The sequence below is a fragment of the Watersipora subatra genome, chromosome 6 (genome assembly GCF_963576615.1).
Source record: "Watersipora subatra chromosome 6, tzWatSuba1.1, whole genome shotgun sequence".
Taxonomy (NCBI): Eukaryota; Metazoa; Bryozoa; class Gymnolaemata; order Cheilostomatida; family Watersiporidae; genus Watersipora; species Watersipora subatra.
The window spans coordinates 27,628,620-27,650,453 of record NC_088713.1 but is presented as its reverse complement, the minus strand read 5'-3'; the positions used below and the strand labels follow the sequence as shown (position 1 = coordinate 27,650,453).

The 21,834-nt window shown below is 36.5% G+C and overlaps 1 protein-coding gene across 1 annotated transcript in view; it reads right to left on the bottom strand.

Annotated features, from left to right (window-relative positions):
* Window positions 1-21,834, bottom strand: part of LOC137398177 (uncharacterized) — a 300,195-nt gene that overhangs the window by 84,712 nt on the left and 193,649 nt on the right. The window contains 17 exon segments of the mRNA XM_068084283.1: window positions 440-593; window positions 1,354-1,571; window positions 2,526-2,616; window positions 4,289-4,417; window positions 5,240-5,425; window positions 6,929-7,072; window positions 7,654-7,758; window positions 9,581-9,739; window positions 10,122-10,259; window positions 11,412-11,550; window positions 13,853-14,064; window positions 14,568-14,747; window positions 15,412-15,590; window positions 16,564-16,780; window positions 19,407-19,570; window positions 20,201-20,313; window positions 20,683-20,854. Of these exon segments, the coding sequence (XP_067940384.1) occupies window positions 440-593; window positions 1,354-1,571; window positions 2,526-2,616; window positions 4,289-4,417; window positions 5,240-5,425; window positions 6,929-7,072; window positions 7,654-7,758; window positions 9,581-9,739; window positions 10,122-10,259; window positions 11,412-11,550; window positions 13,853-14,064; window positions 14,568-14,747; window positions 15,412-15,590; window positions 16,564-16,780; window positions 19,407-19,570; window positions 20,201-20,313; window positions 20,683-20,854 (2,700 nt within the window).

Genomic DNA, 21,834 nt, shown 5'->3' with positions numbered 1-21,834 from the left:
ATAGTTGCATTCTCCTCATCTTACCATATCTCGCACTCGATCACTATATATAGAAAAACTCATTTGACTCAGGCCAAGTCAAAAATATATCATTGGTTCCATATTTGCAATTATTCTTTATGAGCTTCAGTTTCAATGAAAGAAGAAAGCATTTGTGCATATCGCATAAGTGAGTTGCACATTATATGACCTGACACGCACCCAGTAGCTGCCTACTAGCTAACTACTAGTTGACACTCGTGTCCATTTTCTGTAATGATGTTCTAAAATAACACAACACTACTTGAGACAAACAGCTGGATTGCCATAACCTGGTTAGCTACATAAAGCAATAGTTCTGGCTATACAAATCAGCAGAGAGATGACAACTACTAGTGAAAGTGTAAGAATATGTTTAGCAGTGAATATTTAAAGGTTTTGACCCAATAGCAGTACTTACAATTCAGTGAATTGGCAATAGAAGCCAGGATCGCAGTAAATGGGCTTGTCAGAGCCGATTGGACAGTAGGTACCTGGCTGACACATGCCCCCGAATGTTAAGGTTTCATTGCTGTCAGAACCGCCACTACAGTACCAGCCAGCATTGCAAGGTCCTGCAACAGAAATTTTCTGATAGTACAAAATTTATAACTTTTCTAATAATAAAAATATAATTTATAACAGAATAAATGTAAAATATTATAAATATATAACATGTTAATTATATATGTCATATATATAATATATTATAATTTATGATTAATATTATATAATATTATAGTATATACATTATATAATATATATCTATTATCTCAAATATATATATTATCTATAATATATATATTATCTACAATATATATAATAATAAAAATAAATAATTTTTATAAAGAAATAAATTTGCAAATGAACTTGACTGGAGCTATGGAAAAGTTTTTTGCAGTAACCAACAGCAAAAGGGTTAGAAATGTTGTGCATGCGAGTTGCTATATACCTGTATAGCAATGATATATAGTCTGTAGCTGTATGCCCATACAGCAATACTATATAGCTTGTTACTATATTTATATGCTTGTATAGCAATGCTATATAAAACATGTAGCTGCATACTTGCATGTCAAGCAAAGCTATATAGCCTGTACTTGCATACTTGTATAGAAGTGGTAAATAAAATATGTACATGTAGCTGAATGCCTGCATAGCAAAGCTATATAGCCTGTAGTTTATACTTGCATAGCAATTCTATGTAGCTTGTAGCTGTATATCCATGTAACGGAGCATGACTAAGTTCAACCATATCTAGATAAACTACAAGACTAACAGCATAACCTAGACATTGGTCCAAGATCGGTCACAGTAGCCACTAAGAGTCCTTACCAGTTGGTACAACATTCCCGAAGCCTTCACAGTACATGCCAGGATCACAGGCTCTGCACCAGCTAATGTTGTTAGCTCTTTCCTGATCATTAAACGATCCAGGAGGGCACGGGTAGGTGAAGTTGCCAGGTGTAGCCTCAGGGCAATAGTGTCCAACAGGACACTCAAACAGGTTGTAGTCATAAGTCCCCGTGGGACAGAAATAGCCAGCTGGACAACTGTAAATAGTTTTTAAAGGATAAATCAACTGTTTGCAATATAGCTAATGATAAACTATGTTCCTAGTTTCATTACACCAGTTGTACCTGCGGTTTTGTGTTGAGTTGACATATTATTATCATATTACGTATTTATATCAGCAATACGAAAAAACTTAAATACAAGCTTCCATGATGGTCCTTACTATCTAAACTTAGCTGAGCAAAGTTAATTGTGGCCGACTAGATAATACTTAACTAAATTGGCTGGCAAAGGGCTGGTTCACACTATATCACCATATCTTGGCGGTGATGCCCCAATACTTTGGTGATCGTCGATTATAACAATATTCACTCTATTGCAAACCCATCCGCAATCGCATCAGCAAATACTCTGTAACGTAGTGTTCTCATTTTTCTTGTTAAATTTTCGCGAAAAAACCTCTTACACTAATCTCGCAGCAACTATCATAAATGGAAATAAATAAACCACGCTATCCGCCACAGCGAATTACTATCGCCAAAAGGGTTAGAACTGTAAAGGCAGTCGTCGATGCTCAGCGAAATATCGGGCAAGTTTGACCGCTGAAAACTTTCCCGACGTGTCCGCTTTGCCGCATCGATGCCTTAGGTTCACAAAATCGATGATGAACGCCGAAAGAAAAACGCTGACGTACAACGATATAGTATGAACTAGCCTTGAGAGACAGTAATTGGTCGTGTTTAATGATATGCCTATTGTACTCTCCACAAAACAAATCCAGCACGTATAGCGTAAGAAACCATGGTGATAAGCTCTGCTACTTCTAGATGCTTCCACTCAAATGTAGAAAAGCAATAAATCAGGTAGCTGGAACGGTATCACACCTTAAGTTATCAGTCAGGTGTACTGTAGCAGCCTTGGAGTTAGTTTGCTAAAATATTATTTTATATACAAGCCTTTGAGGTATTTTTTTACAATTTCTTTGAACTCACTTCAAACAATCGTGCTGCCCTTCTTCTGGCTGGTGAGTGCCAGCGGGACAGGGCTCTGGTTCACTGCTGCCTTTCACACAGAAATGACCAACTGGGCAGATGGCTCCCCGAGCTACAAAGTCTCCTGGACAGGATGTGTTGATGGACCATGGTGTTGGCAAAGGGTTAGCACTCACACAGTAGTAACCATTGTCACACTCTCCAGTTGGCGCCGTCAGGTTCACATCTTTAACAATTGACAAGCTCTCTCATACAATGGGAGAAACTTTGGAAAGAACTTTTTATACATTGTAAATCGAGGTGTAATGATAAGTTGGTAAGGTGAAGATTATGAAATATTTACTAGAATAAATATTCTAGTAAATATGGCTAATGGCCCTGTCTGTCCGTAAGCCGACATCAGGTAGAAAGTTAGCAAAATGATTGCTTTCAACAGGTTTCGAGCTTGTAACTTCAAACTCGTTAAATAATATATAACTGTGATTTTCCGTGTACTATTTAAAGGTGTGTTTACACGATGTTGATTTGTCAGAATTGTGTTTGCCCGGAGAGAACTGAAGTTAGAAAGGCTTTTAAGTTTGTTGCTAGTCTGTTAAGATGTGAAATTGTAATCAACTCCACAAACTTTGTCAATGGTGGCAGTTAAAATCAGACAAACACAGTTTTTAGTATTTCACTGATCTTGTATTGGAGACTGGAACAAAGCGATTTTTACAACCATTTTTTTTTACACCAAGTCAATCTTTTCAACGTGGAAGCAACTCCCATAAATCATCTTGGTGTGAACACACCTTAACAGCAAAGAAAATGTAGTTTGTAATGCTATGTTTCCATGCTAATCTCTAAACTTTGAAAACTTTATCGACTGTTAAACACAGTGCCTCAACCTAAAGCTGCAGTCATGCCAGCCGAATTGCAAAATGTTTTTCTTGCCAATATCTGAACGATTTTATGGGAGTTATCGGCCTGATTTCTTTCCTTCACACCAGAGCGAGTTTGGACCGAGAGTGGGCGATTTTGCCATTCTTTTTATTTGCAGGGTCAGATAACTGCTGATATAACTTTAGTGAATCGAGATTTAAATTTTGTTGGCTGTTTCATACGAAGTTTCCTGTAGAAGTTTTAAGTAACTTGACCAATTATTTTGCATGACCCAGTTCATCACTAATAATGAATCACTATGAAAAGGACGATCTTTTGCTAACCTCCATCTGCTTCAATTATTATAACAACAGCGTAACAATTAGGCAATGATTTTGTTGATAGTATCCTTAACGGGTGCTATCAACGAAAATATTCCGTGTGTTTGAAGGTATGACAAAAACGTGCATAAATGCAAAAACCATTAAGGCATTCACTTTAAATGACAACGCATGACTCGCTGTTAAAGTGATTACATAGGCTACTCAAATTGCAAATCAGTTTAAAATCGTCCATCGATCAGGCACAGCGTAATAAAAACTCTTTCTGCCCAAAACCAGTCTCAGGCTCATTTGCGCTTTTCAAGCGAGATGATTCTCGATCAGTGGGCCAAATCGTCATCCAGACAATCGGCATGAAATCAGCTGGTGTGAAGGCAGCTTAACCATGAATCAATAATTGTTCCACAACCTCACTACCCTCACTATGATAACACTAAGTTATACATCATCTTGACCACATGGTCTACACCCACATAGTAAACCTAAAACAAACCTGCCATTATAGAAGTTTAGCTCAGCCTAACTTACCTTGGCAGTACATTCCAGGATCACAGGCTGTACACTGACTCATGTCAGATAGCCCAGGAATATCACTATATGTACCGGCTGGGCAGGGTTGGGGATTATGCCCTGTACCGTTCTGACAATAGAATCCTGCTGGACAGTCATGCAGAGCAGAGTCTCCATCACCTAAAATAATCAGTGAAAGGAGTGAGTGAGATTAGTGAGGAATGTAAACTATAGATCTATTTAACATAGAAAGCAGACCATTAATAAAGGTACCCATACTCTGAAAATCCCTCTCTAAACTTAACTATTCAGTGATGTAAAAATGACTACAACGATATACCACAAATTTGGTTGGGTGCTCTGAAATGTCGCTCTACTTTCTGATACCTGTCACAACTTGTCAGGTGAACTGAATTGAGATGATTCCTGAGATGAAAAAGAGGACTAAGATATTTTCAATGATAAGATAACTCCAAATATGGTTGATGAAGAGAGAAGTGAATGGTATGGCGGGTCTACACAGGTGTCCCTCGCTATGAACACTTGTAGGACCAACATCTGCTACTTGGCTAGGATTCATAAGACAGCTAAAAGATCACGGTTTGCTACTGAACCTCTATCCTAAAATTGTAATCATAGCAATTAGATGTGAGCTTCATAAGCTACACTAACAAGTTGCAACCATGTAGAGTTGCTCTGACTATAGAATTCCACTACAATTCCTTTATTAGGTGTGTTAATGAAACTAAAGGATGCATAGTAAGGTATTCCTGAGATCTTTCATACATATTATTTTATTATTATATTAATACAGATTTATATTTTCATTATTATTGTGTTTTCACGCATTATTTTTTATATTATCAAGTTTATGCATGTTTTATTTTTAATATATTTGAACAATTATTCTTTTTCATCATGATATTTACACATATCTTTTTTAATATCATTATACTTACACATATTATTCCATTGAAAATGATAAGGTGTGATTCGACCTACCTTCAATAATCATGTCAGGGACACAGAAATATCCTTCAGGACAGATCTCACATTCCTCAGCCCCCTCATAGTCAGTATAGAATCCTGCAGGGCACTCAACAGGGACTGCACTACCCTCCGGACAGTACATAGCTTCTGGGCATATGATCTCAGTTTCCAGAATAGAGCCAGTAGGACAGTAATAGCCTGAGAAGAAGGTTACAGATAAAGGTTAAGCTATACAATAGTAATGTTATTCCTTTCCAGTGTGTAGACAGCCTAAAAGTAGCTCGTCTCAAAGATGGCAAAAAAAGATTCACATTATAATACATTTTTAATAATAATATTTTTAGAAACCAATCTACCTTTACCATTATTTTACACTGCTTCAGGTAAAAAAACAATCGAATACCGAAAACCATCACAATGGGACAGTCTTCAAATAGATTCACGCAAAATCTCTGTATTTACTAATTTTAAAATTAATGTTTAAAACCATTTGTTAAGCCTAGATTAATTTAGACATGCTGTTTGAGTGTGCCAATTCCTACTATCAACTATCCTACCAATTCGAGTAGCTGCAGTGCTACTGCCCATGTAGGCCTCACCATGCATCAACTAGTAGGAACTAAGCTTTCATTTATTTTGTTTAACTTAATCAATATTATAACCATATCTTCACTTTTGCTTAATGTTATATTTCTAATAATTTATGAAATAAAATACACACACGCACGCATGCACGCACACACCCGTGCACGCACACACATCAATTACAAGGGATAGTCAATATAAAAGAGAAGAAATTATTTAGGAATGCTATTATTATTTCCAAGGAATGGTCTTTCATAGAACAGAGCTAGAGAAACTGCACCAAGATATAGTGACCTCATTTTTTATCAGTAGCTCGCTTTGCTTTCTATCAGTAGCCTGCATTTTCAGTTAGTCATAAGAAAATGGGAATTGGGAAGAGTCATGCTAAAAATGTAATCAATGACGTAAGTAATAATCGCAAAACTATTATAATTACACTCTCCAAGAGATACCTGTGACACACATAAACTAGAGTGAGCTTTTACCTGAATGCATAATAAGCATCCCATACATACATGTAAAGCTGATCACTGAATGTCTGCTAACAAGTGTGACTACCAAATGCAGGTGAGTGGAATGTGACTACCAAATGCAGGTGAGTGGAATGTGACTACTAAATGCAGGTGGGTGTAATGTGACTACTGAATGCAGGTGAGTGGATTGTGACTACTGAATGCAGGTGAGCGGAATGTGACTACCGAATGCAGGTGAGTGGAATGTGACTACTGAATGCAGGTGGGTGTAATGTGACTACTGAATGCAGGTGAGTGGAATGTGACTACCGAATGCAGGTGAGTGAATTGTGACTACTGAATGCAGGTGAGCGGAATGTGACTACCGAATGCAGGTGAGTGGAATGTGACTACTGAATGCAGGTGGGTGTAATGTGACTACTGAATGCAGGTGAGTGGAATGTGACTACTAAATGTAGGTGGGTGTAGTGTGACTACCGAATGCAGGTGAGTGGATTGTTACTACTGAATGCAGGTGAGTGAATTGTGACTACTGAATGCAGGTGAGTGGAATGTGACTAGCCAATACAGTTAAAAGCATTGACTAGATATTCCTTTCTGTTTATTTAGTCTGAGTTTGTTGACATGAAACCTAGAAGCATACCTGCTCGACATAATCCAGTAGGTTCAGTCAAACCCCATGATTCGCAGTAATAACCCTGAGCACAGTCTGTGCACTGAGATATGGATGACAGTCCTGTCTGATTGGAAAAGGTACCATTGCTACACTCCATCGGATACTCTGTGCCTGAGAACAGAATAATAAAATCAAGCAGTTATTAGTTACATCTATTATCTTCTAGTTACATTGTACTAGTCACAATCATACCACTGCTACTCATACCGTTTATGGCTCTAGCGAGGAGTAAAAAGGAGAGAGAACCAGACCACTGACAGACAATATGATATTTTAGAGAGAGTAATATATACAATTCTAACAGAAACAAACTTTTTGACCGTCTTCTGATAAATATATACAATGTGGGTGAAGCGAAACACTTTTGGAAAGATGCCAGCATATTGTGTGGAATGCCAAAAAATCTCAAATAAAACTGCTGTCACTTCTAACAGTGTCACCAAGTGCTTTATGTGCTTGCGATTGGAAAAACTACATCAAAAGAAAATCGGAAGCACCTTGTAGCATGCACAGCAGACCACTGACAACTGTCTCTATTACTTGCCGTGAAATAAACAGTCAAAAATAAAGAAAATTACAAAAAAGTGACACGCTGAGAAGTCGCGTTAAGGTATCAATAGTATTTATAAAGTGCCCTTCTCTAGTTTTAAGAGCATTAAACAAACAGTGGAAATAAATAAAATTTTACACACCTGTCGGACAGTAATACCCAGGCGGACAGACCATCTCCGTGGATGAACTTGAGCCAACTGGGCAGTAGCTACCAGCATCACAGTCACCTGACACCCAGCTCAGTCCTTTGATTAAAACAGAAGACTTATGATTGGCCATAACAACTAAATCACTGCAATGGGAGATTATGACTAGCCACAAAAATTAATACCAACTACAAAGGAAGACAATAATTGGGTATAACAATGAAATAACTGCAAAGGGAGACTGTGATAGGCCATAACCATGAAATAACAAATCTGTATACAAGCAGATGAAGACTTCAACTCTATTCAAACTGATCTACAAATATTTTTTGTCTAATTTGCTTTAAACAGTAAGGACTGGTGTAAGTAAACAGTATGGACTGGTGTAAGTAAACAGTATCGACTGGTGTAAGTGAACAGTATGAACTGGTGTAAGTAAACAGTATGGACTGGTGTAAGTAAACAGTATGGACTGGTGTGAGTAAACAGTATGGACTGGTGTAAGTAAACAGTATGGACTGGTGTAAGTAAACAGTATGGACTGGTGTAAGTAAACAGTATGGACTGGTGTAAGTAAACAGTATGGACTGGTGAAAGTGAACAATATGGACTGGTGTAAGTAAACAGTATGGACTGGTGTAAGTGAACAGTATGGACTGGTGTAAGTGAACAGTATGGACTGGTGTAAGTAAACAGTATGGACTGGTGTAAGTAAACAGTATGGACTGGTGTAAGTAAACAGTATGGACTGGTGTAAGTAAACAGTATGGACTGGTGTAAGTAAACAGTATGGACTGGTGTAAGTGAACAGTATGGACTGGTGTAAGTGAACAGTATGGACTGGTGTAAGTAAACAGTATGAACTGGTGTAAGTGAACAGTATGGACTGGTGTAAGTAAACAGTATGGACTGGTGTAAGTAAACAGTAAGGACTGATGTAATTAAACAGTATGGACTAGTGTAAGTAAACAGTATGGACTGGTGTAAGTGAACAGTATGGACTGGTGTAAGTAAACAGTATGGACTGGTGTAAGTAAAGGGTATGGACTGGTGTAAGTAAACAGTATGGACTGGTGTAAGTAAAGGGTATGGACTGGTGTAAGTAAACAGTATGGACTGGTGTAAGTAAACAGTATGGACTGGTGTAAGTAAACAGTATGGACTGGTGTAAGTGAACAGTATGGACTGGTGTAAGTGAACAGTATGGACTGGTGTAAGTAAACAGTATGAACTGGTGTAAGTGAACAGTATGGACTGGTGTAAGTAAACAGTATGGACTGGTGTAAGTAAACAGTAAGGACTGATGTAATTAAACAGTATGGACTAGTGTAAGTAAACAGTATGGACTGGTGTAAGTGAACAGTATGGACTGGTGTAAGTAAACAGTATGGACTGGTGTAAGTAAAGGGTATGGACTGGTGTAAGTAAACAGTATGGACTGGTGTAAGTAAAGGGTATGGACTGGTGTAAGTAAACAGTATGGACTGGTGTGAGTAAACAGTATGGACTGGTGTAAGTGAACAGTATGGACTGGTGTAAGTAAACAGTATGGACTGGTGTAATTAAAGGGTATGGACTAGTGTAAGTAAACAGTATGAACTGATGTAAGTAAATTTAATATCTATCTATTTAATGTTGAAGACATAATATGAGTACAGCTTGACAAAAATCTAAAAACTGAAATGTATGATCAGAGGATGCAGCACTGATTGGACTACTCAACAAGCTGCCTAAGTTCTTAACTTGAAGTGTGAAGTGTCAAGAAGCGAACTCAGCATGTTTTAGTACAACTATGGCCAAATGGTGAATCTAGAATAAAAAAGGAAAATGCACATCTTCAGCTTGTTGTGGATCTTTAATTTGTCAAATTTGGTTGTAGTAAATCATGGCCAAAATCATTTGGCCATCCCTGCTCTAGTACCTGTACTACTGCAGTAGGAACCTCCGATACAATCGAGACATTCAAGTATGTCCATACGGCCGGTGCTAGGGTTGTATGTACCAGCAGGGCACTCAAATGGTTCATCTGTTCCCTCTGGACAATAGCTCCCCGTGGGACAAATGTCTCCAATGGCAGTTCCTACAATAAAAATTTGCAACATTGGCCACCCTCACAGATATCCATAGACATAATATGAGGTGAAGGTGGTGTTTGATCAACATTGTTACTTGCTATCAATGTCCAGAAGAAAGCGATAGAATCAAAATGACGAATATACTAGCGCACAAATAATTAAAAGAATTTTATTAGTAGTTTCAAACACACGATGACTTTTATTGACTGCTTCAAACAAATAAATGGCTTTGCTTTGATTGGCTGCTTCAAACAGGCGTCTATGTATTTGATTGGCTGCTTATAACAAGTCGACGACTTCGATTGGCTGCTTCAAACAGGCAGACAACCAACCATATTGACACTAGCTTGAGAATCTTACTACTTCCAACAGAGTCTTTGGACTCACCAAAGGTGGGTGTGGTGATGTTAGATGACTGTCTACAGTAATACCCAGGTGAACATAGCCTGAAGGGGTAGACGAGTCCTTCCTCATCACATGCATACTCTCCTGGACATGGGGTGCACTCGTATTGCGCTCTGATACCTACAGACATAGAAGTGTGATAGATAAAGTTAAAAATAAAAATAAAACGATTGCCATAGACAACCCTTAAAACGTAAATGGAACCAACTAAAAGTGCTAAAAATTAACTATTTTTTAATTAACTATTTATTGAAAAACCTTTTTCAATAGCTTTGAAACGATCTTCAACTAGTGATTAGGTTTAGGAACCTTTTATTAATTCAGTTTCAAAATAATCCTAGAAAATTGATTTATATTTATAGTGAATATATTTTAAACTAACTCCAATCATAAAATCAAAATTGTCATTTAGTTTTAACCTATCCTACTACAGTTAAACAAAACTACAAGTTTGCACAGCGTGAAAGACCTACACCCAAAGACTTCTAATGACATAAACCATGACATGATTATCTGCTCGTATATCCTGGTCATCAGAAGTTTCTAATACAAGTCTGGGAAAGTTTGACTGGAATAATATGAAATTGTACATTCATAGAGTGCTCTATTTAGACAATAGCTACAAGTTGAAACATTCGCTGCTGCTCCATTTAGATATATATTTCTCAAAGTCTGTTTTCGGTATGTCCCGCTGTAGCTATTATTAGAATCTTGGAATAAAAAATCTGTATCGAAGGAGATTTAATCTCGGACCCTATCGTTCACCAGTCCAACGCTGTACCGATTCGGCCACAGAGATTGATGGACTAGCTAAACCTTATATGTCGTTATATGGGAGCAAATAGCATGACACAATCTTGGTATTTGCGCCATGGCGTACTGTCATTAAAAGACCTAGCTATTATTACGAAGGTTAATTAAATTTTCCATAGGCAATGCGCCAGGCTGATGGCAGGTGGTTGGCAACTCTCATTACTTCTCATTGTTTAAAAGCGGATTTTTAATACCCGGGCAGCGCCGGGAAGCACAGCTAGTTTAAGTAGATAGCTGAAATCAGCTTGTCAGTAAAAAAATGCAACATTTAAAAAGCCACCCTAAAAGATGGTATACAAGTTTTAAGGTCAATAAAATATTTTCATACAGAAGCACAAGTTTAATAGCAGTGCTCATCATTTAACACTATAACCATGTTTCATTACAATCAAATAATGTAAGTTATATAATATAAAACTTGTGGTGTATCACACGGTCTATCAGTAATAGCGGTAATACCAGTAAGGTTATTGAAGGTCCCAAGGCCACATGGGAACTGTTCAGCGTATTCCGTGCCTACTGGACAATAGTAGCCCGAGGGGCAGATGTACACCCCTGGAAGTTCAACAGGACCAAACGTGGCATTGCAGTAACGACCCTACAAGGAAACAAGCTGCGTGTAAACTATATTAAATGAGATTTACCTTGTATAAAATAGAAGAGGACAACAGTTGTATTTAATAACAAGAGTGACTCCAACTAAATCTGTTATCTGTGCTGCCGTCTGGCATGCCATCTGCACTTTCCCAAAGACAAGGAAGTTCTTTGCAGAACAAACACGTTATTAACACGTAATAAACAAATATTAAACATTTAAATGTGTGTTACATATAAAATATTCAAAATATGAATTGATTTATGCCTCCCAAAGCTGTATTTCTCTGCAAAGACTGAGACAAGAAATGATGCAAAATCTACTTGTTTGTTCAATTTGTTAAAAAAACCTCCTTATGGTACACAGGCTCAGACTTGTAACAAGTCCAAGCCATTGTCATAGACAACTCCTAACCAGGAACCTCATAACATATATAGAATGACTCCTATGTTATAACATATATAGAATGACTCCTACGTTATAACATATATAGAATGACTCTTACGTTATAACATATATAGAATGACTCCTTCCTTATAACATATATAGAATGACTCCTACCTTATAACATATATAGAATGACTCCTACGTTATAACATATATAGAATGACTCCTACGTTATAACATATATGGAATGACTCTCACGTTATAACATATATATAATGACTCCTACGTTATAACATATATAGAATGACTTATTCCTTATAACATATATATATATAATGACTCCTACCTTATAACATATATAGAATGACTCCTACCTTATAACATATATAGAATGATTCCTACCTTATAACATATATAGAATGACTCCTACCTTATAACATATGCAGAATGACTCCTACCTTAAAACATATATAGAATGACTCCTACCTTATAACATATATAGAATGACTCCTACCTTATAACACATATAGAATGACTCCTACCTTATAACATATGCAGAATGACTCCTACCTTATAACATATATAGAATGACTCCTACCTTATAACATATATAGATTGACTCCTACCTTATAACATATGCAGAATGACTCCTACCTTAAAACATATATAGAATGACTCCTTCCTTATAACATATATAGAATGACTCCTACCTTATAACGTATATCTAATGACTCCTACCTTATAACATATATAGAATGACTCCTTCCTTATAACATATATAGAATGACTCCTACCTTATAACATATATAGAATGACTCCTACGTTATAACATATATAGAATGATTCCTTCCTTATAACATATATAAAATGACTCCTACCTTATAACATATGCAGAATTACTCCTACCTTAAAACATATATAGAATGACTCCTTCCTTATAACATATATAGAATGACTCCTACCTTATAACGTATATAGAATGACTCCTACCTTATAACGTATATCTAATGACTCCTGCCTTATAACATATATAGAATGACTCCTACCTTATAACATATATAGAATGACTCCTACCTTATAACGTATATCTAATGACTCCTGCCTTATAACATATATAGAATGACTCCTACCTTATAACATATATAGATTGACTCCTACCTTATAACATATATAGAATGACTCCTACCTTATAACGTATATCTAATGACTCCTACCTTATAACATATATAGAATGACTCCTTCCTTATAACATATATAGAATGACTCCTACCTTATAACATATGCAGAATGACTCCTACCTTAAAACATATATGGAATGACTCCTTTCTTATAACATATATAGAATGACTCCTTCCTTATAACATATATAGAATGACTCCTACCTTATAACGTATATCTAATGACTCCTACCTTATAACATATATAGAATGACTCCTTCCTTATAACATATATAGAATGACTCCTACCTTATAACGTATATCTAATGACTCCTGCCTTATAACATATATAGAATGACTCCTACCTTATAACATATGCAGAATGACTCCCACGTTATAACATATATATAATGACTCCTACGTTATAACATATATAGAATGACTCCTACCTTAAAACATATATAGAATGACTCCTTCCTTATAACATATATAGAATGACTCCTACCTTATAACGTATATCTAATGACTCCTACCTTATAACATATATAGAATGACTCCTTCCTTATAACATATATAGAATGACTCCTACCTTATAACGTATATCTAATGACTCCTGCCTTATAACATATATAGAATGACTCCTACCTTATAACATATATAGAATGAATCCTTTCTTATAACATATATAGAATGACTCCTACCTTAAAACATATATATATATATATATATATATATATATATATATATATAATGACTCCTACCTCGGGACACAGTTTGCACTCCCATTGCCCTTGCTCATCTTGATAGTACCCGCTGTCACATGGCACAGGTGCTGCTGAGCCTGTAGGACAGTAATGGGCTACAGGGCAGGTGGTAGAGTTAGGTGAGTGGGTTGATTGGCCTCCAGGACAGTAGAAACCATGAGTACAGTAGCCTGTTACATCATAAAGACCTTCCTGGTCACAGTAATAACCTAAAGAAGAAAAAAATAAACCCTGTTCACAGTAACCTGTTACATCATAAAGACCTTCCTGGATCAGAGGTCACAGTAATAACCTGGAAAAAATAAAAATAGCTGACAGGGAGTTGGGTTGGCAAAAGGCCCGGCCAAAGGAGCTGCTACTTTTTGTATGGCACTAACAGTAAGTCTAACGCTGCCCAGGATTCCCTTCATTTTCAATCAGATAGTCAGCAGGTGGGTGTTTGAGAGGCTGGTTCTCAGAAACCGCAAGAAATATAGAAACCAAACATTTTGGCAACCTGGTAGAAGGTACTAACCATATGCGTGTGAAATCTAGACAAAATTGACCATAAAATGTGAAAATGCTTACTATTTACATTGACTAACACACAACACATGCGCACAAGTGAGATTTATCGAGACAGATTACCTCCACTATTTATATCACACATCCATCAGCTAAAGAACAGTCACCTTTATAACACAAGCAACCAGTTAATAAGAGTTACACTCACCTGGTACACAGTCTATGCAGCTACTGAGCACGCTGTTTCCTGTAGTATTTAGGTAAGTTCCCTGGGGACAGGCTGTTGGTGCAGTCGACATCTCTGGGCAGTAGAAGCCAAAAGGACAAATATCCCCAGTAACTCCATCAGTGGGGGTCGAGTTATAAGCTCCCAATGTGCAGTAATAGCCTGAGAAATGCAGAAAAAAAGGCAAATGATATCATTACCAGCTAGTTTCAGTTTCATTGAATTAACAACTAGTTTCATTTTCATTAGATTAACAACTAGTTTCCTTTTCATTAGATTAATAATTAGTTTCCTTTCTATTAAGAACTAGTTTTAGTGTCGTTAGATTAACAACTACATGCAGTTTCAGTTTTATTAGTTTAACAACTAGTTTCAGTTTCATTAGTTTAACAACTACATGTAGTTTCAGTTTCATTAGATTACCAACTAATTTCCTTTTTATTAAAGGGTAGTTAATTTATATCGATGGTAGGAACATAAATTCTGACCATCTTCTAAAAGAAATTCACAATGGGCAAAGATAAAGACTTCTGGCAAAACGCCAATATGTCGTATAGAGTGCCAAAACATCAAGACAATTGCTGCCACTTCTACAAGTGCTATTATAGCGTTTGTGCTATTGCTAGTGCATGGTGCATAGTGCTATTATAGCACCCCTATAATAGGAGCTTGTGATTAGAAACCCCAAATCAACAAAGAAACTGAGGCAGCTTGTAGCATGCAAGGCAGTCCACTGACAACTGTCACTATTAGCCATGTATGTTACTAGCCACCTGTTAGGGTTAAACTTGCTGATGGCTACTTGTCTATACTTGTCAACACTCACCCTGCTGACAGGGAGCTGTGGGAGACGCGAGTCTTGGCCTAGAACAGAAGTAGCCCCCGTCACAAGGTGTTGGCATGTAGCTGCCTCCTGGGCAGTACTCCCCGATATCACAGCTGCCACCTTGGGCTGGAGACGTGGGCATCGGCTGTACAGCCCCTCCAGTGCAGTACCAGCCCTCACTGTAGAATATAAACACTTGAGAACTTACTATAGACTTAATTGTGTGCTGACAAAAAACTAGTGAAGGTAAAAATCGACTTATCACCTGCAAATATTTTGACGTTTGACAGAAAACTTGAGCAAATATTCGTCTTGGATAAAATTAATTCACGAAGTTATTTTTAATGCGGCAAGATAATTTTCAACATATGATGCCCAAAATGTCTCTGAACAATTCGCAAGAAAGTGATAAATATGGTAAGAAATAAAAATATTAAATAACAATGGTTAAAAATATAAATTTAAGCTATTAAAGATATCTAGTTAAACTGAGTGTACGTATGCTATATACATACACTGATACACGTATTGCTACCGCCAGACAAGACTACTGCCAGACAAGACTACCACCCACACATTGGTGGACCTACAATAGTGACTCTTTTTTGTTGATTATCACTTTATTAATTTAGTTATGTATAAACATGATTTCAAAATAATTATATAATGCATTAATTTAAATCCTTTATATAATTATTAAAATACTTATTGTTGTGTCCGAGCTGCAGACAAATTAATAAAATATATATAGATAATTTATTTAGTTTAAGGATAATACATAATAATACAACTATGTGACAAATTTAGCAGTAAGTCTTAGAGCTGTGAAATGAGCTAAAGAGACACATGTAGTTAACTTTCAGAAAAATACTCGGGTCAAAATAGAACGCGGCAAATATTGAAACAGTTTAAGCTCCTGTGTCAAAGTTTGACTTGTATATAGTTGCGGCATTTAAAATCTACCCATTGATTAGAATATAAACAAACTGGAAAAACTTTTTGACAAAGTTAATATAAGATACAAAGCAAAGATATCTGCCTCATGCCATGTAAATGTACACCCATATATATAAATTGCACTATCTCTTACTTGGGCTATTTTAAACCATAGCACACGCCAACAGTTACCACATTTTGAGATCAACAACCTACCTGCAGTTGCCTGTAGGCTCATAGTTACCCTCTCCTTGACAATACATTCCTTGTGTGCAATCGAGACACGAGGAAATGCTAGTAGAGCCACTACTTGGGTTGAAAGTACCTGCAGAGCACCTGTTCTCATTGGCATCTGTCGTATTTACTGGACAGTACCGGCCTGGCAGACACTCGGTATCCAGGTAAGTCGTAGAATTGGCATTGCAGTAGTAACCTATCATGCAAGAGTATTACATAGTATTATACAACAGAATATCATAATATACATTATATTACAACTAGTTCATATTTATATTATAGTAATAGTATAAGAATATACATTATGTAATATATATTACATAATATATATTAAATAATATATATTATAGATATTGTATAATAATATATTGTATATATTATTCATAGTAATAATACATATTGACTTAGTGTTATATAGAGCAAGAGTATTATAGAGTATCATGTAACAACATGCATTACTGTTACGGTGCTATGTAAAAATATTATTTATCGGTACTGTCAAAATGATACTATATAATAATTTTGGGTATTTGATTTGAAACAAGATGTCAAGTGAATAAAAAATTTTTATGCAAGGGATGAGTATTGCCGCGTGTCGCCTCATGTAAGCCAACCCTAGATAAATAGCCCTAAAATCAGGGAATTTACACAAATTCGCCTAAAAGCCAATCCTATAAATCGTAATGCATCGAGTGTATCACTCAAGGCAAATGGTTACAGAAATGAAGCGACTTTTACAGGCTTAGTATAAAACGTTTCTGATTGGTGCGTAGTTGTATAATTAGCCTATCACATCTTTGTTTAATCGAAAAGAAACGATCATCTGTTTGTGCTGAGCCAATAGAAAACGTGTTTGCATCTCACGCTAACCGTAGTTTCAATTCGCAAAAACACATTTCACAGCTATTTTTTTCTTTCGCTTCATCGGTTTCACAAATTGTAGATCAACAAATTTCTGATGATTATCTATTGGGCAATAATAGTAGTGACAGTGAGTATTTATTTTTAACAGTAAGAATAGTGCTATAAACTATAGTAATTGTAGCCTGTCTTGACAAACTGTTATTGTTGCGGAGTTGTTCTCCGTTGATTTCTTATTTTTTTCTAAATAAATTTTTACGCGAAATACATTATGATTACCAATTGAACGACCGGCATAACATCGCAGCCAAGCCGCATAGACGGAAAAGAACAACTCCCGTTCAGTGCAGCTGATGCATCAGGTGCAGTACGTCTTTGTGACAAGCTGTCATTTTGCTCGCTCCGCTCGACAGGGGACAACGCAAAAACAGCAGTTTGTCAAGACAGGCTATAGTAATTGTGGTAACTCGTCAGACTCAAAACATGCATAAATTATCGTAGTAAAAAGAGGACAAAGAGGCATTCAAACTAATTCTGCAACACAATTGGTGGCCATTTTATGGCATCAGATGATACAAAATTTTATGCTAAAAAATTTGGTTAAATGTCATGACAACCTAAATACGCCGATGTCAGACATTTGGTTTTCTGAATATTTAATTGTTTCCATAGAAAATTTATTTGGCAGCAAAAGAGTTAATAGTATTGAGAAGCATTATTATTATTATGTTTCACTTTCATTTATAAAATTGAGTTAATAAAGGTTAAAATTGTAGTTGTTAAAATTAAGTTAGCACAATGTCATTTTGTTTGCTTTCAATCAGGGCTACGGGCATATAAGCCGAACCCATTAGTTTGGTTAAGTCCTCTTGCATTCTAAAATCGGCTCATATGCGAGAAAATACGGTATTAGCATTATGTATTCATACCACGCACCATTATCATGTATCAATGTTACGCGATGACGTTATATGTGTTAATACTGTGTGACATGCCATCAAAATATTATTAAATACTGGTATCATGCACTAACATTACAATGTATTCGTGTATTTTTCAGTAACATATACATACTCATTTCACACAATGATGCCCGCCGAGTGACACTGACAGTTTCGCCTAATACTGCGAAACAGTTTTGTATTGAACAAAAAATGGCCTTTACAGATAAGTTTTACTGTAAAATTGACTCCACTTATTATTGCTAGGCAAAATCTCTTTTGTAGCTTTAAATTTTACCTTATGTTTAGTAATAGAAGTACTTTTGAACGTAAATGTAGAATTACATTTACGTTTACCAATTACCAAAGGTTTTATTAAATTATTTAAAACGTTAGCCGAAATTCTTTACAACTTATGTACAAGCTAGGGCCAAACTACAATGCCCCTTTATGACGAGAACATTTTTTTATTTTGCTCCAGTTTGCAGAAAACTTCCAGACGTGTGAACGCTCATACTTGCTTTTTGTTAAAGATTGCTATCAAAACCATTCTACATTCAACACAACCAACTTTCAAACTGTGTATAGTACACAGTAGCTTGCCATTTCACTTCTAATTTTGCTTTGCTAGGGAGCGCATCACTCGATTAGCTATCAATGACCAAATCCTACAACGTAAAAGAGAGGAGACTAGATTACGCGACGTTTAACAGAATGCTGAACTCATCTAACTTATCTATACTTGTTGAACTTGTTATTTGCACCTTTTTGAAGTCGTGCTCCCTCAAATTTATTTTATGTCATCTCGAACAACTTTCATTTACATTATACTCTGCCAATTCCTGCTGACAACTACTTTTTTAACAACCAGCACTGCCATTTCTTTTTTCCATTATCACTTATTCCATTATAAGGTCGTGGGCTGCATGACAGGAGAATTTCTAGTATTAACATGTTCACGTTGACTCGACTGCAAACAACGTGGAAGTACTGCCCACTATCCAGACTAAACGAGGGTACCTTCAGGGCAGGCTTTACACAAGTCCTGTCCAAGTTCATCTTGGTAACTTCCAGGTGGACAGCCAAGAGGTACAACAGAGCCAACGGGGCAGTAGTAGCCAAGAGGACAAATGTCTCCAAAGCCTGTGTGCCCTCCAAGCAATGGGCAGGAGGCCGGGTACGTGCTGCAACACAAGAATAGCCATACCTAGCCTTAGAAAAAAGTGAAAATTTTTGTGACGAAACAAGAGAGCTCTGATCAGCTTGCAAAAACGTTTGTTATATAAATGCTGACACTAAAAAATTTGGTCAATAAAATGGCTGGAATAATTGATGTTGGTTATATAAGGTGATAAAACAGCAGCCTGTCCACACACATACAATATTCATACAATAAAACAATAAAATTGTTTCAAAGTCAAATAGACGCTGATTAAAAACTGATGGATTGGGGGACAGGCGAACTGATGGACAGGATTGGTTTGTTGGTTGTTCGTTTATCAATATAGTCTTGTGTCTTTTCAATACTTTCACAAAAAGTTACTAGAATTCCGAAAATGTTTTTATCAAAGTATTGGCACACATGCTAAGACAACTACTGACACTCGAGCAAAGAAATCAGAAAATTCTTGCCACTATTTGGCAAGAATTGCAAAATAGGTTCAAGAAATTGTAAGCTCTATGGTATAATTGTATGTGTGTCAAACAATAATTTTGTTTTTAGAGATAGCGTCTAATACTTTGACACTGCGACCCGGTGCTTTGCTGATACTGAAAATATACACATAGCTAAATCTTGCATATAGACTCTTAACCTGTTAGCTTGTGTGTTGTCGGGCATCGGTGTGTCCACCCCACCTGAGCAGTAATAACCAGCAGAGCATGGTCCAGAACTCTCTATCATATTTAGCTCAGCGCAATAATCTCCCTAAAGTACAAAACGATGGCATGAAATAACCAGCACAAGTGAGGTGACATGGAGTACACGTAGATGTATCCTCCCTAGAGCACAAGTGAGGTGACATGAAGTACAGGTAGATGTAGCCTCCCTAGAGCACAAGTGAGGTGGCATGAAGAAATATTCCTAGCGTACAAATCAGATGGCATGATATACTCAATCTAAAAGACAACTAAAGGACCATTGAAAAGAATGAAATCTCCCACTCCACTGAGACAAGATCTAATAGTGAGAGGCACACGTTTACCAACTATGCATTACGAAGAAATGACAGCAAGTCTGTCTGTCTGTCTAAACGCCATGAACAAAAATAGATGACTATATACAACTAATGGCTACCTCTGGACAGTCCTTGCATTGCACGACACTGTATATGTTGGTTGAGTTGCTGTATGTACCGGGGGGACACGACTTCAAATTAACACCGGTACCATATGGGCAGTAGAAGCCAGCTGGGCAGTCAAAGTAACCAGGTGCAGGGTCAGATACATTGGCTGGTAGACAGAAGTACCTGTAACCATCAAAGGCATGATTAAAGATTAAAGCCAGTTTTAAAAAATAAGGAAAGAAGCTCGTTGTTTTGCTACACATAAATGACCTTGACTTTCATCAATCCTTAACAAACCAAGTTTTAACAACATTTCTAAATAGACTTTGAAGAACCCGCCAAAGCTGTCGTATGAGAGTAGTTCTATAACATCTATGTTTATGTTCCTAATTGTATGAAGAGAAAGTACACGGAGAGCACTCAATGGATCTATAACATCTATGTCTATGTTCCTACTTGTATGAAGAGAAAGTACACGGAGAGCACTCAATGGATCTATAAAATCTATGTCTATGTTCCTACTTGTATAAAGAGAAAGTACACGGAGAGCACTCAATGGATCTATAACATCTATGTCTATGTTCCTACTTGTATGAAGAGAAAGTACACGGAGAGCACTCAATGGATCTATAACATCTATGTCTATGTTCCTACTTGTATGAAGAGAAAGTACACGGAGAGCACTCAATGGATCTATAACATCTATGTCTATGTTCCTACTTGTATGAAGAGAAAGTACACGGAGAGCACTCAATGGATCTATAACATCTATGTCTATGTTCCTACTTGTATGAAGAGAAAGTACACGGGGAGCACTCAATGGGCTTTGCTCAAAATGCTCAATGAGCACAGAAAATGGGCTTTAAACTTAATGCGAAATCATTAAGTTTATATTGTATAAAATTAATATTAAGTTAAACTATATATTAAGTTATATTGATTATAATTTAATATATAGTTTATATATATTAAGTTTACGATCATGAAATCATATTATTTCCAAAATATATGACTACAGTAGTAGTCGCTCCAACAATGTAAATAATCGATTCCGGAACTGTTTACGCTGTAGGAATTATGGGACTCTTGTTATTCAAATCAAATTTGAAAATTTGCGCCAACTTGACGCTTTACAGAGTTTCTTATGTAATACGAAGCAAAAA